Genomic DNA, 17,236 nt, shown 5'->3' with positions numbered 1-17,236 from the left:
AGGTAGGTATCATGGCCGCTCCGAGAAGCGCAATTAGCGCTGCGGTGCGCCGTTTTGATGCCACAAACTCCTAAGGCGTGATTGCTGTTATGAGAGCAGATAGGCAGAGTCGAGCCGACTCAGATCTTCAAAGCCAGCCCGTAGCATTCACGAAGGAAAGCAGCTCTCCCGCCCTGCAGCTAGAAATCTCTCTGACGTCCCCAAAGAATTGTTTACCCAGTGTTCGTAGCTAGAGCTGGGCAATCGCAGAGAAAGTGCATAAGGGTTCCCCTTCCTTCTCCGCAGCTTCGGTAATACGAATTGTAGGGTATGCCGACCCTTGAGGCCCCCTATGGGTCAGTGCTCCGTGCAGACCGCTGTAATCTTGAATGCATTTGCACGCGTCTGACACAGGAGCTCTCGTAATCGGGCTCTCCTTGACTCGGTACAGTTGGTAAGCCTTCGCCATCTAAGGCCGCATCTGCTAAGTAGTGCGAGTAGACTCCGCCCCTGACAGCTGTCAGCGAAACACCGACTGTATTCACTGAAGGGCTGCCAAGAGCAAAGCCTTGCCTGGCCAATCCGTTAACCCACTCATTCCCCTCCTATTTATCTTAACCCTCCATGTCAGAACCTTTCCTTTCGCCACCGTCAGGAGAAGCGGAAAAATTTAAAGCTGGTCTAATACCGTGATATGACTTATTCGATTGGGCGATGGCTAACAGACAACCCTACCTTTGTGTGAAAATTCAATTTCTTCGATCAATTGTTTGAAAAGTATTACATCCTTTCTTCATGGTGAGATGAAACTTTGAAGGAAGACGGTGGCAACTGACCTAAGCTGTACTATTCCGTGCTCTTACATCTTCACTTTGTTCTCAGATTTCAAACGAGGGGGACGTTTCGCACACTGAGTGACATTGCACACTGACTTTCGTAGAACTGCGTGGAAAGAGAAGTCCTTGAGGTTCCTTGGTAACTCATTTTTTTGTTGATTTTAATTATTAATGATTCACCCTATTTCATTCTTTTTTATTCTTCAGCCCATCGCTTTACCATTTTTTTGTTGTTGTTTAATTTCCGCTCTTTTGATATATACGTGTTTTCTTTCTTTTGCCTTTGTCATGTTATTCTGTTTGGTAATTTTTACATTCCTCTTAATGACTTATAAATTTCCTTTGGTTTCTTTGCAATTGAGGTGATTGCACTTTCCTTTATTTGATTAATTTTGACAATTGAAAAGTTGTTTCATCAATAAGAACACAATAACCAAAAACGCCTTCTTCCTACCGCCAGATCACTCTTTTGAATTTAACTTTTTGGTGCATTGCGATGGTTGGCGGTGACATGGGGCCATTACGAGAAATCCTGCGGGTTGGATTGATCGGACGTATACATCATTTCACGAGTTAGTGCATGGGTTTGAAAGCGATTGGCTACGTTACAATCCTCGGTATCAGGCGCATTGGGTGCGTGTACGGTTTCGAGGATTGTAACGCAGCCAACAATTGTCTGTTTCAAATCGTGCGGCACTTTCAAGCGACATAATAAGTTATCATTTTTACAGAGATACCGGAGGTCCGGATCTGACAACTTTTACGGGCTTAACTGACAGATTCGGACCTGTATACACGTTGGAATTTGACGAATTGGACGATGATGACTCACCTATATATTTATATTTATTTATATCAGGTATGGCCGTTTAATTTTCTTATAGCGGATTGTGTTTACACTATCATCGCATCTAGGTTTTATTTCCGCTGCATTGGACAACTCAACCCCACAGGGGGATTTTGGACTGCTTTGTACTTATGTACACACTTTTTAGAGGTATATTTGCGGATTGGCACTGGGATTACCAGCACTCTGTTGGACGAATCGAGTAGAACTCTTTTTGTGAAACTCTTCGCCAGCAGTTTATGGACTTAATAGATGATTGAACTGATTGAGGCCATCTTTAAGGTCCACAATCTCAATCGGTGTTTCCCCCGCCTCAGATCTGAAAGTGATGCGGCCTTTGAGGTTTTCTCCTTTCTTGACATCTTCAGGACATAAGAGTGGAGTATGCCCCTTATTTGTATTCTAGGTTCCAATGCTTTGATTCGTTCGAAGATACGTGAAATTTTGTAAAATGATACAAGATACTACCATCCATATTACCGAGCTGGGCTAGCACAGAGGTGTCCAAACGTATCTCGACTGAACACTTCGATGAAGCTATAGTATTTGCGGACCTCCACAGTCAATTTAGGATTTTGGGATAGCTCTACCCTCATCATCAATTCTGGATACCTTGGATCCAGAATTGATGGATAGTCTTTTGATTATCGCCTGATCAAATAAATCATTACAACATGTGTTTGGAAACGGATGCGGGCTGACCAGGCAGCGCGAACCTAAAAAGCTAAAAATCAACGTCGGAGGAATGCACCGCGAAGAAGGCCAAGCTCCTTGGGCATGAGGCGTTATTGCATCACCAATTTCTGAAATATACAGACAAATCGATCGCAATTTATCGGAGCTCTTGGCGGAATGTGGGAAAAAGCTGCTAATCTTGATGAGATCCACATGAAACGCAGCAGACTCTCTCTCTTCTTTGAGATTAGATTTATGATTAAAGATATAAAAGCTAGTTAAATTAAATTGCAACATGCCAAACCTTTTCCTTTTTACTGGCAACAAGGCTGGTAATATTGCAAGACTGCCCTTATATCTTTCTGGCACAAGATTCACAGGTTCGGTGTCATTAAACCTTGGAATTGGATCAATAAAAGGAACTACGATCTTTTAAGGTGAAAAATCAACAATACCGAGAGCCTGTATTGTGATATTAAATTTTGTAGAAGCAACCATACTGAGAGAATTCTGCTCCTCGGACATAGCTGCGTCATCTTACAATATCAGATTAATGGTAACAGGAGAAACGACGTAATTGTCTGAGTGTATTTCGTGGTATATGCAGAATCAAATGGCCTTGAACTTTGATAAACTCTTAATAGGCTCTGATGGGAGCGATCAAGAGCTTCGTTGGCAAAAATGTAATGAAGAAAAACTGTTTGATGAAGAGTAGTTCAATCAGTTTCATGACAACGAAGGTGGGGTATACCCTAACGTTCATCGTGCCAAGAAGCAGTGGAGTAGTTGACTTAAGGGGGTCATCCCGTGTAAAGGCCGTTTTTCGCTTTTTTAAAATTTTTTTTGTGAAGAACTGGATAAAGATTCATAGTTTACAGTTCATTATTGAAATACAGAGTAATTTCCCATCCCCAAAAAAGACGTTTTTCTGTTGCCAAATCTTAATTGACATTAATCTGCTATACCTAGTCCATAAACCTTAGGTTTCTTCAAGAAACATATGTAAAGCCTTGGCTTCAATTCTTGTCCTTTTAGCGAAGTCATTCGAACGTCATTCGGACCGATAAATACGCGCTTTATTACGGCGATCGACATAGATCTGGCATGTGACTTATTTCGTGCTTATCACTATAATCTCCGAACGACTTCGAATATCAAAAAATCACTTTGCCCATATATTTTACACTATATCTAGATATAATTGGTGCCCAAAAAAAAAATTCGATTCCTCGGATCCGACACATGGGATGTCCTCCTTAACAATTTGTACTTTAAAAATCTTAAAATTGATGCTGGACGAAGTCTCGTTACTTAAAATTCAATTTGACTATTACTGGCGACCAGATTATGATATGAAGTTGCAATCTTAGGAAAACGGGTTAGACAAAGTACAAGGAACTTGTTAGCAATAAAGTACAGCTTCCTAGGCGATTAAGGACTCCTTTGGGGTTATAAATCCAGTTGGGATCTTTGAATCATACACTTTTAGAGGGCGTTGAAGAGGCTTGGCCCACGATCCGAAGTAAATGCGTTGAAACAGTTTTTTGGTGGAATCGAGAGCTAGCTGTCGACTAGATGATTTCTGAATCGTGCTTTTAAAGGCAATAAGAATGAAGGCTGGTTAAACTTCCGGAACTCGCAGCGTGAGTACAAGAGGTTCGCCAAACGTTCGAATCCTAGGGAACATTCCATGAGCGGGGATTAACAATGGAAAAGAAAGAGCTTATACTATTCTTTGAGTTTTTAAAAAAAGCTGCTAAGATCTCTGTTAAGTAAAAACCAACATGCTTACCAGCGTTGAAAGTTCGGTAAGTCTGCTCTTTATCTTTTGGTTTCTAAGAGAGAGGTCACGACTCTGAAAGACAATTACACGATGGAGCCGTTTGCGGACAATGAAGGAACTTTTGGCTAAAAGCTATACCAAGAATTGTGTGATGCTACCAGGAAGTACGGTGTTGGTGACAATCTAGTTAAGTGGACCTACACTTTGCTAACGCAGAAATTGCCTATATGACAGCAGAAGCAGTGAAAGGCCCTCAAGAAGTTGTGGCATCACCATTTCTGTGGCGTGCGCCAATTGATTCCTTTCTGCCTGAACTGTCCACACACGCTCAAGTATATGTGGTTCCGCTGACTGTTGAGCGTAAATACGGAACGGTGTGTAGACATATACGACGCGCCTATAATTTGATTGACAGTTAGTGTGAAAGGTATGGGCTTTCAGTTAATCCAAAACAAGTTGGATACCAGAAGCTTCAAGTACAAAAGTTTTGTGTTCATCTTGCGCACGTGGATTATATTTTTACCTATAACGGTGTCAATTTCGTACTTCTAGGATGAACTTTTTCCTGATAAATTTCTAAAATATGATTATAAGCTATTATTAACCTTATTTGAGCCGATATGGGATATATTTTAAGGCATAGATATCTTATAAATGTATCATTCTGATTTTATTTTAAATTTTTCGGTTGGATATGTGATGTAACCGAAACGGGTTATACTTTTCGGGGCACTCATTTTAAGCCTTATGTTTCGCCCATTGTCAGAAATAAAATCAGTTTTGAAAAGTACTAATTGAGTCCTTTCATTTGATATCCCACATAACTATTTTCTGCAAATAGAAAATTTACACCCTACTTTCGCATATATGGATTCCACTCTCTTCGGCAATCCGAATTGTAGGCTCTGCTGAGCCTGGCGCGCATAGTCCTCTATAGGCCAGTGTTATATGCAGAAAACAGTAATCTTATAATTTTACACGGGTCTGGCACAAGAACTCTCACGATCGGGTTTTATTATAAATGGGCCAACTCCTCCTTGACTTGACTAGTATTTATTATAATCTTAGGACTTCCCCTCTACGAATTATCGTAACCCACTTTTCATTTTTTTTCATTCAGCGTCATTCAAACTGAAATCATTTTTAAACATATTATACCCTTGTGTGCGTATTATATAATACATATAACATTTTTTTCCTGTTCATCGATTTAGTGGGAAGGCGGCGGGGTTCATCAATCAGGGGGGTTGCAGCGAACTGGCTCTACCAATGATGCGATAACAATGGTTGTGAATCTGCCTCGGGAAGCGAACTTTCACCATCTGAGGTCCGCGGCTTTTAAATAGTGTGGGTAGATTCCACCCTTGACAGTCGTCATCAGTTCGCAGGTCGTGTCCATCGAACGATTGCCAAGAACATAGCCCCGTCTGGACAGTCTGTCAGCCTGCTCATTCCCTTCTATGTACCTATGACCGGGAACCCAGAAGAGGATACCCTTAAGCGTACCACTCTGGCTGTTCAGGGCGTTTCTGTACTGTCGACCAGCCTGCAGAATATCGTCGTTGAGTACAAAGCCTTAATGGCCGTTCGGCTATTGGTCAAAATGTTCCTGCTACGCCGGGGCTCAGATCGTGCCCCAGCCGTCGATAGTTTTCCATTATCGCCAGTACTTCAGTTTGGAATAGACTGGCGAATTCTGGAAGACCGCATGACTCGAATACAGAGTGTGTTTCCAAGAAAACTGCCGAACCAACTCCACAGGCCATCTTTGATCCGTCAGTGAAGAATACTGTTGCATAGTCTTGCAACACGCTGCCAGTATTTCACTCTGCCCTGGTTGGAAAGTCCATAGCAGACTTCTCATGAAGCTCGGCTTGAGTGTGGTGAATATCCAAAGTCCTCGAGGTATTTCATCTAGAATGTTACCAAGGCCGTAGGGCTGGTGCCACGGTAGCTACTGATTTCGTTTTTGGAAATCACTTTTTTTTGCCTACCGACTAAAATTACATCATGCAATATTTATTATTCAACTTCTTCTTTTTGTAGCATTAAATGTGATATTTTTTCTTGTGTATTTGCTTCAGCCTACACGCATGCTTCCGTCGACGGTACGGTTGAATGTTATTTATCTTGTACTCATTTCATTTCTGTTCCAAGCCTCTCCAATACCGTATATCATATTGATACCTATTTCGGAAATGGCTCCAGTAGCCTTCCGAATGTAGCATCATTTTTAGTAAGAACTTTTTTGAACAAATCGCCGCAGCGTGGCGCGTGAACAACGCTGGCAAGCACGACCACGACGCGCTTTCAATAGTTTGAAAAGGTGAAGAAGCTTGATAAATAGATTCCACATGAACCTACTGAGTAAAACATGGTCTTTCGAATGGAAATTCACAGTTCTCCGCTCATCCGTAATCGAAAGGATTCCTTACTGAACAGAATAGTGACAGGGTAAGACAAGTGTGTCGTAGATTATCGCAATGGTTAGATGCTGATTAGTTGGAGGTCTTCAGCTGGAGTTATCCACTATTCTTTTTTGTGACATGGTAAGTAATTTTTATGAGAGTTACGGTTTTTTAAATGTCTACTACCTAATCTGGCATTTCATCCGCAACATCCTATTATATAGAGGTGATCTGTGGGGCTTCCAGGATTATCAACGGCGTAATAACTGTTATCCGGTTTAGGTCTGCCTTAATAAGGAACTACAGACTGGTTTTGCGCCGAGGTCCACCAATTCGATATCTTTAAAAGCTGTCTGGCGTCTTGGCTTACGCCATCGTTCCATCTCAGGTAGGGTGTGCCTCATCTTCTTTTTTTACCTGCCCTTATAGCCTTTTCGGGTCGAATTATCCTCATCATCCAACATCCATACGGATTAAGTGACCCGCCCACAACCTGATGGTCATGGCAACGTTCATAGATTTCGTCGTTATGTAGGATACGAAATCGTCCATCCTCATGTAGGAGGCCAAAAATTCTTCGGAACATTCTTCTCTCGAACGCAGCCAAGAGTTCGCAATTTTTCTTGCTAAGCACCCAAGTTTCCGGGCAATACATGAGGACTGGCAAGATCATTGTCTTGTACAGTTCTTACGTGAGACGTTTCGAATGAAACAGTTTTTGTAAGCTGAAATAGGCTCTGTTGGCTTTCATCGTCGTAAGTGTTATCGGTTGGGATTTTCGACTCTAGATAGAAGAAATTATCAACGGTCTCAAAGTTGTAGTCTTCTATCTCTATCCTCCCGTTTGACCAGTGCGGTTTGATGTTGTTGGTTGATTGGTTTTTGGTGCTGACATTACCACGATCTATTTTGTCTTGCCTTCGTTGATGTGCAGCCCAAGATCTCGCGCCGCCTGCTCGGTCTAGATGAAGGCAATTTGTACATCTCGGGTGGTTCTTCCCATGATGTCGATATCGTCAGCATAGGCCAGTATCTGAAATAATAAAAAACTTATTGTTTCTTTTTCGTTGGTGTGGATATTTATTCTTGCAAATACCGATATTTCGGGAACCACTTGTTCCCTTTATCAGTGCTAGCAAGTCTTGTTAGCAAATAGCGGTATTTGCAAGAATAAACATCCACACCAACGAAAAAGAAACAACAAGTTTTTTATTATGTCAGATAATTAATCCTTGGAAATATCGCATAATTACACTCAGATAGGCCAATAGTTGGGTGGACTTAAAGAGGACCGTACCTTTTGCATTTACCTCAGCATCACGGATCACTTTCTCGAGGGCCAGGTTAAAGAGGACGCATGATAGGGCATCCCCTTATCGTAGACCGTTGTTGATGTCGAATGGTTTTGAGAGTGATCCTGCTGCTTTTATCTGGCCCCGCACATTGGTCAGGGTCAGTCTAGTCAGTCTTATCAATTTCGTCGGGATACCGAATTCTCTCATGGCCGTGTACAGTTTTACCCTGGCTATGCTATCATGGGCGACTTTAAAGTCGATAAAAAGGTTGGTGCAACTGATGGCCATATTCCAACAGTTTTTCGATCGCTTGTCGCAGAGGGAAATTTTGATCTGTTGCTGGTTTGCCTGGAGCGAAGCCTCTTTGGTATAGGCCAATGATGTTGTGGGCGTATGGGGCTATCCGACCTAGCAAGATAGAGGAGAATACCTCATGGATGGTACTCAGCTACGTGATACCTCTATAATTGCTGCAGTGTGTGATATCTCCCTTTTTATGAAGGCATTGATTCGCTGTCCCACACCTTGAGTATAAGTTGATGAACCGCTCATCGGTCGCCTCATATTTAACCAATTCGGTTGTAATTCCATCGGGTCCTGGCGACTTATGATTTTTAAGCCGATGAATTGTACGGAATGTTCCTTCTATACTTAGTGGTCGCAGTATTTGATCGTTGTTTTCAGTTGGCAGGACATCCAACTCGTGATGTTCTGGTTGTTCAGTAGTTCGTCAAAATACTCAACCCATGGCTCCAATATTCTGTTGGAAATCAGATTTCCTCTTTATTTCGGCAGGATGAGCATCGATGTGTGTTAGGTTTCATCCTGGTGGCTTGTTGGTAAAACTTGCGCACCTGGTGCGGTTGCTCCTTGTACTTTTCGAGTTCTCAGACCTGTTAGTTCTCCCAGGCTTCCTTTTTCTGTCTGTGGAGTTACTTCCCCGTTCACCGGAGTTCGTGATAAGTCTCCGCACGTGCTCTCGTCCTTTGAGAATGCAACATTCATTCATCGTCAAACCAGCCGTCCCGACTCTTTTTGCGGCTGGCGCCAAGTATATTTGTGCCCGTATTTATGATAACGTTCTTCAGTTGATTGTGAAGAACATTTGTTGATGCTTCATATCCAGGATCTCTGTTGGTTATTGCGGCATCCATTTGCCTCTTATAGGTGTTGCGGAAGGTTGTGTTATGGATGGCTTCAGTGATAACTCTCATCTGATTGTCAAAGGGGATTCTGGGTGGGCTAAAGTGATCGCTACAGGATAATATCCATATATTTCGACGACTTGCGTTATTGGGAAACAAAATCACATCGAAGAGGAATATTCTTCGACCTTTTTTCACTGACAAGATTCCATTCAACAGGATGTGGTAGGTGGGTTATCTAATCGGTATGGATGAAAGGTCATCCAACCGAGAAATTTGTGTGGCAATATCTATGGAAGAAGGAAACATAGTGCATCCTGCTTAAATGGAGCTATGATATAAATAAGGACGTTAGGCAGCTGCTAGCGATGTTGAATTCGTAGATTACATGGTAAAGCTAGAAAGTTTATTAAAGCAGTCCTAGATCTGACAGCGGTTGTCGTACCATTGATAATGATCATTGTGGCCAATGCAAGATCCATAAGACTGAGAACTTGTGACGGTTAGAGGAAACCATGCTGAGACAGGTCTGTTGCCAAGACTTAGTTACAGTCGTCCAATACCAGATTAATGGCGAGAGGAAAAAGATCACAGTTGCCCCGCCTATTTACTCTATGATTCTTTGTATCTTTCCCCGACATAAGAACAGGGATGAACTGGGGGGAACTGAGAGATCAGGTGACATATGTAGAATCAAGTGGTCTAACCTAATAGGTTGCAATGCCCAACAGCAAAAGCAACGAAAGGTTGCCCCCCAACGAGGAGTGTTGTCGCCACTTCTGTGGAGTATGCTGATCAGCTCACTACTATGCGAGTTGCAAAATTTGCCAATACACGCTCAAGCTTATGCTGATGACGTGGCTGTGAATGCTCTTGATCTTAGAACGGTGTGTAGAAATATACAATGTGCCGATGAGCTGATAGACAGTTGGTGCCTCAGGCATGGACTTTCAGTTAATTCAAATAAAACCACAATGGTATTATTTACAAAAAGGAGAAAACTGGATGGACTTTCCTTGCCAGAGATTAAGGGTAAAACCTTTTGACTCTCTGGAGAAGTGAAACATCTCTGAGTTATTATAGACAAAAAGCTTCTTTCGAACAAACATTAACAACTTTTAAGTTAAGCTGAAACGAGCTTGTGGGCTGTGCAGACGGACCTTTACCTCGACATGGGGGCTGAGGCCTCATGTGGTAATGTATTATTAGGCCAAATCTGTAGTGTGGTGGGTTAAGGTGAGACAAAAAGGTTTTCACTGTAAACTAGCGGTATTGTAAAGCCCTGTGTGCCTGGGTATTACCGGTGCCGTGAGCACGATATGCGGCGCAGCTCTAAATGAATTTATCAATTTGCAGACCCTGGATATATTTATTCAAAGCACTGCAATGAGAGCATGTGGGGCACAGAGCATTGGAAGAGTTATTGGGAGTACTAAATCCAGTTCTTACAATGCTCCCTGATTCTCGAGTACTCATACCTGTTTGGTAGAATATATGAAGTTACCCTGGAACATAGAGAGAACTGGGAAGTCCCAAAGGAATGCGTGGAGGGATATACGGAAGTCTTCTACACCGATGGTTCAAAAACAGAAGGGGGTTCTGGAGCCGGAGTCTACCTCTCGAATAAAAACGAGAAGTGGGCTTTTCCTTTGGGACAATATGCAACGGTTTTTCAAGCCGAAGTATATGCGATCCTAAGGCCGGCAAACCAGGTGATTAACGAGCGGCTTAATAGCAGGCACATCGCAATCTGCAGTGATAGCCAGGCTGCGTTGAGGGTAGTAGTCCTTTGATCATTGCGAAAATCGTACAGGAATACATAAATCGTTGGAAATCCATCTCTAGATTCAATACGGTAGAACTACTCGGGTTATCCGGTCAATGTGGCGCAGAGGGAAATGAAATCTTGGAAGCTTTAGAAAAATACGTTTCAATCTCCCCATGCCCCATGGAGTATCAATAGCGTTGGCTAAACTGGGAACAAGCTTCGCAGAATGGTAGGTGGCAGAGCCTTAATGCTGCTAGACACGCCAAACTTTTTTTGCCAGTAGCAAACGAACATACGGAAAAGTTTATCCTGTGGAAAAACAGGAAGACTCGCAGAAGTATTGTGGGCATTCTGACTGGCCATAATTCACTAGCTGGGTATATGTTCAAAATAGGAATTATCCAAAATGATAAGTGTCTATTCTGTAATGAGGAATCTGAATCCACGAATTATTTTCTATGTGAGTGCCTCGCCTATGAACGCATTAGATATCATATCGTCAGTGCTGATGTTCTCCAGTTGCAACGGGTAGCATCACATCCTAACGGAAATCGTGCGATACGTTAACAAATCTGGGATATTCCGTTTGACGGTGGAGTACAATGGGCCTCCACGGCCTGAGTGCTCAGGGGCTATAGCTTCTCCCCCACTATAAACACACACATACATGTGTATATTGCCATTCGGTCGGGGTTGATACCCTTTGATAGCTTTTCACGAAAGAGAGGGGAATGAAGTAAGCAAACTTTAATTTTAATGTATCCTAGATCTTCATCCACAAAAACAACATTTATTGTTCTTTCGATTGATATCGACAAAAATAAAAATGAAAAGTTGTGGAGCTAAAGACGAATGTGGCCATAAGTGTTATCCCAATAGGTAAAATTGTAAGTTAATGATGGAACGCGCAGGTTGGAAGAGGTTTGAGGTGGGAGGATTAACGTAGTAGCTTTGGGGTGCAGCGGTGTTTTAAGAAGTAGGTGGAGATGTGGTTCTGCCCGCGATGTAGGCATAACCACAACCACCATGAAACTCCCACTAGGGGGCCAACCGCAAATAACCGGGCCGAGGACACATCCTCCAGGAATTCTCCTGGAGCATATGCTCTCAGAGGGCCGTCCCGGTTCCCATGGTACCAGATAACCTCCGGTGAGGCTTCGTGGCAGAGCCACTTCAGATGAGTCCCTTGCAGACTCGGGTCTGATCGCCCTCCTCGAGTACGTAGGGACGGAACTCCCCAACGGGTTAACTGGAATCAGTGCTACTTACGACAGTTCAGTGCATGCTAGAGAGCGAATGAAACCTGTCTTTTCTTTGGAAAAGGACTTATTAATGTCGAATATATCCAGGTTGACTTAGTCCGCTGTCTTAATAAGGTAGTGTGACAAATAACACTTGCGGGTACTGCATGGATAATAAAATAAATTTCAAACATACTCACCTAGATCCTAAAGTATTTGAGTCCGATACGAGCAGTACATATTTTTGATCTGGTGACACTACAAAGGATTCTGCATTTAATTGTCTCTGCAATAATCAAAATACACATGAAAGACTCATTTGCTTCATTTTACTCCACTTTACGTTCATAACTACAATAAAATACATTTAACTTTGATACTTACAAATGTTGAATTGGTCATTAAAACTCTCGTTGTGTAGTTTTCTAAACTTAAAATAGATAGACCCCCGGTTGGATCTCTATAGATAAGCTCTACGTCTATATTATTCCAATGGTCCAGCAATAAAAGCAGCATCCCAAAACAAAAGATTCACATTGAGCAGTCCGAAACTTCCCCGTTAGATATCAGAGAGCAAATTGGTCATAAAATTCTGTTTGAAAGTCTCCACTTACCATTTGACCATGTACCATTAAATGGTTTCCATCGTAAACTTTTCCCTGTAATATCTGACAATGTCATACGTCTTCCTTTAATCCGAGCACCCTCGTCTTCTGCAATGTGATAGAAAGAAAAATGGTAAGAGAAGAATGGCGAGCTTCTGCAAGAAACAGTATTCTATGATACTTTCGTCTGCGTATGTAGTAAAGATCGTCCTTTTTATTCGTGGAAAGAACAAATAAAATGCAAGCGATAGACATAGAAAATGTTAAGTATATTCAAAAGGAGCTCATCCATATCAAAAAGGGTGACATGAAAGGAATGCGAGTACGAAGTAGTACTTCTCGCTACTCCGTTGTTCCTAGTTTTCCACGTTAGCAGCAAATGTGTTCGGAGGAAGATGATACAATAACAAAGGTGGTGAAAGGTGGTGAAATGCTTATAGAATGTGCTACAAGAAAGCGAATGCAATCACGTGGATATCCAGCTCAGCAGGAGATACATTGCATACATGGATAAAAGTTTATAACAATTGCGGGAATTGCATTGCAGTTCGATTAGAATTAACACAATATTAAAACTGCTTTTGATTGTAGTGTACAAAACATCAGTAAAGCGGTAGATATGCCGCTTTCTTTCTTTGAAGTTGAAATCTTAGACAACACTCTCGGAACAATACTTTGTTGGCAAACATACTCTTTTGGTATGAAAAGGACATCCTGCAAGATATACATATGTATGCATAAGCTTTAAACTCACGGCACGGATATTCTTATCAAAACGAACGCGCCGGAAGGAAGGTAAAAAAACCTTCCAAAGGACTGAAGAGAATGCTTTACGACGATGAAAGCCTTTATGAGCTCAATCAATTTAATTGTGTGTATGAATAGATGAAGATTCTTCAGCACCGGAGAATGGTTGTGACGTTGAGCTCTACAGCAGATCAAAGGTATTATATGCACTTTGATATGCGAATATGCAGATATGTAGCTATGGTATGTATGTGTTGTACATATAGGTAAATGCTATTTTCGTCGTGTATTCACTGTGAAATTCTAATTGATATCATGAGTTTTTGGTGATTAAAAAGATTAAACAGGATCTCATTTTTAGACGACAGTTTTCTCCCAATTTAAGGCTTTGATGTATAATTTCAATTAATTTCTTAGCGTTTTTGGGGGATCGTAGTACAGGGATTGTTGTTTGAAAATGGTCCTATGGTGAAAAATTATCAATGTGCAGCATCACTTTAACCGTTTTGAGATTCAAAAATGAACTTCTTTTGAATACTCTTTACAAGCGATATCGGAAATGTAAAGGCAAATTTAGAATGCTAGAAATATGTAGTGCCTGTTTTAGTGCTTAACATAGTCACAGTAGTATTTTTAAACTCTCTTAAACTTTAATAACTGTGAGTACATGTTCCAAGAGAAGATGCGGACAACGCACCAAAGGAAGAATTCAATAGTCGCCTTCAAGCGAAGGTGCAGTTTCTTATAGGCTTGTAATAATCCCATACAGTAGAAATCTAATCATTATTAACCATGCAACAATCGGTGTCCGGTAGGCTTACTTAGTAAGGAATTGCAGACAATTCGCTTTTGCGCCGAGATCCACCAATTCCTAGTCAATAGCACCGTTCCATCTAAGGGAGGGTGTTCTCCGTTTTCTCTTCCTACAGTAGATATTGCCCTTATAGACTCTCTGGACTGGATCATACTCCCCCATACGGATTTGATAGTCCATTCCAGATCTTATCCATAACCAAACCGTCGTGGTATCTCTCATAAATTCCTTCTGCAGAGGGGGTTCTGTCGAATGACAAATGCCGAAGAGACGAAGACGAAGAATGTCGAAGAGTTTATAGTTTTTTTTTGCTAAGAACCTAAGCTCTCTTAAGGACTGGAAAGATCATTATCTTGTGCAGTAGGAGCTGCAGGGACGTTTGCGGCGTAATAGTTTTTGTATGCTGAAATAGGTTCAATTGGTTGTGAACAACCGTGCGCACATTTCGCCTCCATAGCTGTCATCAGTTTTCGACTTCAGATGGGAGACATTTTGAACGGTGTGAAAGTGATACCCTCCAATTTTCATTCTTGCCTATTGACTAGTCCTATCAGATGTTGCTGTTGACTTTTGGTTTTGGTGCTGACGTTGCCACTATGCACTTCGTTTTGCCTTCATTTTCAACCTTCAGTTTTCAACATCTCGGTAGTTCTTCACATTATGTCAATATTGTCCGCATAGGCCAGCAGTGAAAAGTACTTGAAGAGTATAATGCCTCTCACATTTACATCAATGTCGCGGATCACTTTTTCAGGTTAAACAGATTGCATGATAGAACATTTCAAAAGTTTTTCCATACATTGCCGCAGATAGAAAACTTGGTCTGTTGCTGATTTGCCTGGAGTGATGGTGTTGGTGGTATGGACCGATGATATTTTGGGCGTATGTGGCTATGCGGCCTAATGACATAGCGGTCATTGATGGCCGAAATGATTTCTCTCCTGCTTGAAGGAACAGTCCGTATCCGCATGTTACGGTGACTAGCCATTTCATCTTCACTGGATGTGATGCGGTTAAAACCGTGGTAAAGTGTTCTTTCCACCTCTTCAGTTGTTCATCATCTTGGATGAGGTGCCGATCGCTGAAGTCCTTCACAGGACCATCGAGAAATTTGCTACCATATGCAAGTTTTTTCGTGATGCCGTATACCGTCCGTTGCCGTGACCAGCGCAATAACAAATTCTCTCGTGCCACGGCGTTCACTATGCAGAACTTCAGGGGATTTCACCCGGTATAGGAGTTTAAGCGCGTCACGTCCGTCATCACTCGCGGCTGTCAATAGCAGTGGGTTACTCAGTATATCTGCCGTACGATCAGCAAGAATGCTCTCCTACTGTCGAGCGACAGCTAGTCTATACAAGCGGTCAACGTGAAGGGGTCGCAAATCCTAAACGCGGTGAGAAGTGGCGGACATAACATGAAAGTGAACGTCAGCGATAGTGATTCCCTTCAAAGCCGATATCAACACTTCTCTTGTTACGCACAGCTAGGAGATAGCTCCTAAATTGCGAACAATGTGCCACCAATAACGAGGCGGTGGAAGCTGCAAAAATTTACGAACCTCCCATCATTATTGTTGCGGCCGCCAAGACCGTGATTCTCAATCACATGTATAAGCAAGGTGTTTTCGGATCCCACTTTGACATTCAAATCATCCATCACGATCACGATGAAGCCGAGTATAATTCATCATTGCAACGGAAGTCTCCGTTGGTGCGTAGCATTGTATTCATACTTGATACATGTTCAAGCGATTTCACCGGATTTTCTCCAGCAGCCGCATCTTTGGAACTAGCCCCATGAAACCCAGTCTGCCTGCGCATTTAACCTCTTCCGTCCTTACATCACATGCTATGCAAATGGCCTGTTTGGACATCACGAGATTCTTTTCCGCCTTTGCATCAGCATGTTACTTACCAAATGGTATATTTGGCCTCGACATGACTTTCTTCCGTGTCAGCAATTCGCAGCGCAGCAGCAGGTGTCGATTTGCCGCCGACAACCAAATTTATAATAATAAACAAGTGTTATTGTGTTGTGTACAAGAACACTTTTAAAGCAATGTGTAAACACGGAAGGGTCAAACATAGGTGATTTTAAGAATAACGTAACTTTTAATTTTGAGTAGTTCAAAAGCCTCTGAACAGAGCTAAAGGGTTCTATCCGAGAACACTTTATTACGCGCGGGAATTACTTTAACTCGCTTTTGAGATTAATTAAGTAAAAATTATTAATAAGAAAGAAAGAATATTGTGCTTAGAAAATAAAAGGTTTGTTGAAGTGGAGTCGCGAGTGTTTTCTTCAACTTAAGCCAAGCCAATCAAGTAAGTATTATCCCTAACCCTTTTAGCGTTTTCTGTTTCAGTAGTGTTTGATTACCCCATCGTTCCGAAGTTAAGTTTCGGCAACCCGGAACGAGAGCAACCACGGTCCTCTAGATAAACATCCAGGAGCTAGTGCGCGAGCTTGGCCAACGCCTAAGCAGGGTAGTTCACTGGAAGAGGCCGTTTAGGAGAATGCTGAAACAGCTGGTCCGTCGAGCCGGATAACGATCCAAAGTAAGTTTTTAAAGAAAATTACTATTATAAAAATAATTTCTCTTGTGAAAAAAAATATATATAAAGTGCGGGAAATTATAGTGATTGTGTTTCGTCTACACAACATAAAACACTACTTGAACGTCAACGTTGGTGTGCATTGTTTTTTGTGTTGTTGATCCGTGGGGGCGTTCAAACCCAAGGCAAAGTCCTTTTAGTGTTGCGCCTCCCACGTTTCTCTAACGACATTCTATCATCGTTGGTGTGAATTTTTGTAGTGTTGTTGATCCGTGGGCGCGTTCAAACCCAAGGCAAAGTCCTTTTAGTGTTGCGCCTCCCACGTTTCTCTAACGACACTCTATCATCGTTGGTGTGAATTTTTGTGGTGTTGTTGATCCGTGGGCGCGTTCAAACCCAAGGCAAAGTCCTTATAGTGTTGCGCCTCCCACGTTTCTCTAACGACACTCTAACATCGTTGGTGTGAATTTTTGTGGTGTTGTTGATCCGTGGGCGCGTTCAGACCCAAGGCAAAGTCCTTTTAGTGTTGCGCCTCCCA

General features: G+C 42.1%; 1 protein-coding gene across 4 annotated transcripts in view; it reads right to left on the bottom strand.

The window, feature by feature from the left end:
• Positions 1-17,236, bottom strand: part of LOC119649052 (inactive dipeptidyl peptidase 10) — a 589,248-nt gene that overhangs the window by 20,621 nt on the left and 551,391 nt on the right. For all 4 annotated transcript variants that reach the window (XM_038051060.1, XM_038051052.1, XM_038051043.1 and 1 more), the window contains 3 exons: positions 12,592-12,690; positions 12,362-12,456; positions 12,178-12,263 (listed from right to left, as the gene is read on the bottom strand). In XM_038051060.1, coding sequence (XP_037906988.1) covers positions 12,178-12,263; positions 12,362-12,456; positions 12,592-12,690 — 280 coding nt within the window. The remainder of the gene's footprint in view (positions 1-12,177; positions 12,264-12,361; positions 12,457-12,591; positions 12,691-17,236) is intronic.

This window comes from Hermetia illucens, chromosome 1, assembly GCF_905115235.1.
Source record: "Hermetia illucens chromosome 1, iHerIll2.2.curated.20191125, whole genome shotgun sequence".
NCBI classification, from domain to species: Eukaryota; Metazoa; Arthropoda; class Insecta; order Diptera; family Stratiomyidae; genus Hermetia; species Hermetia illucens.
This window is presented reverse-complemented; position numbering and strand designations above follow the sequence as displayed.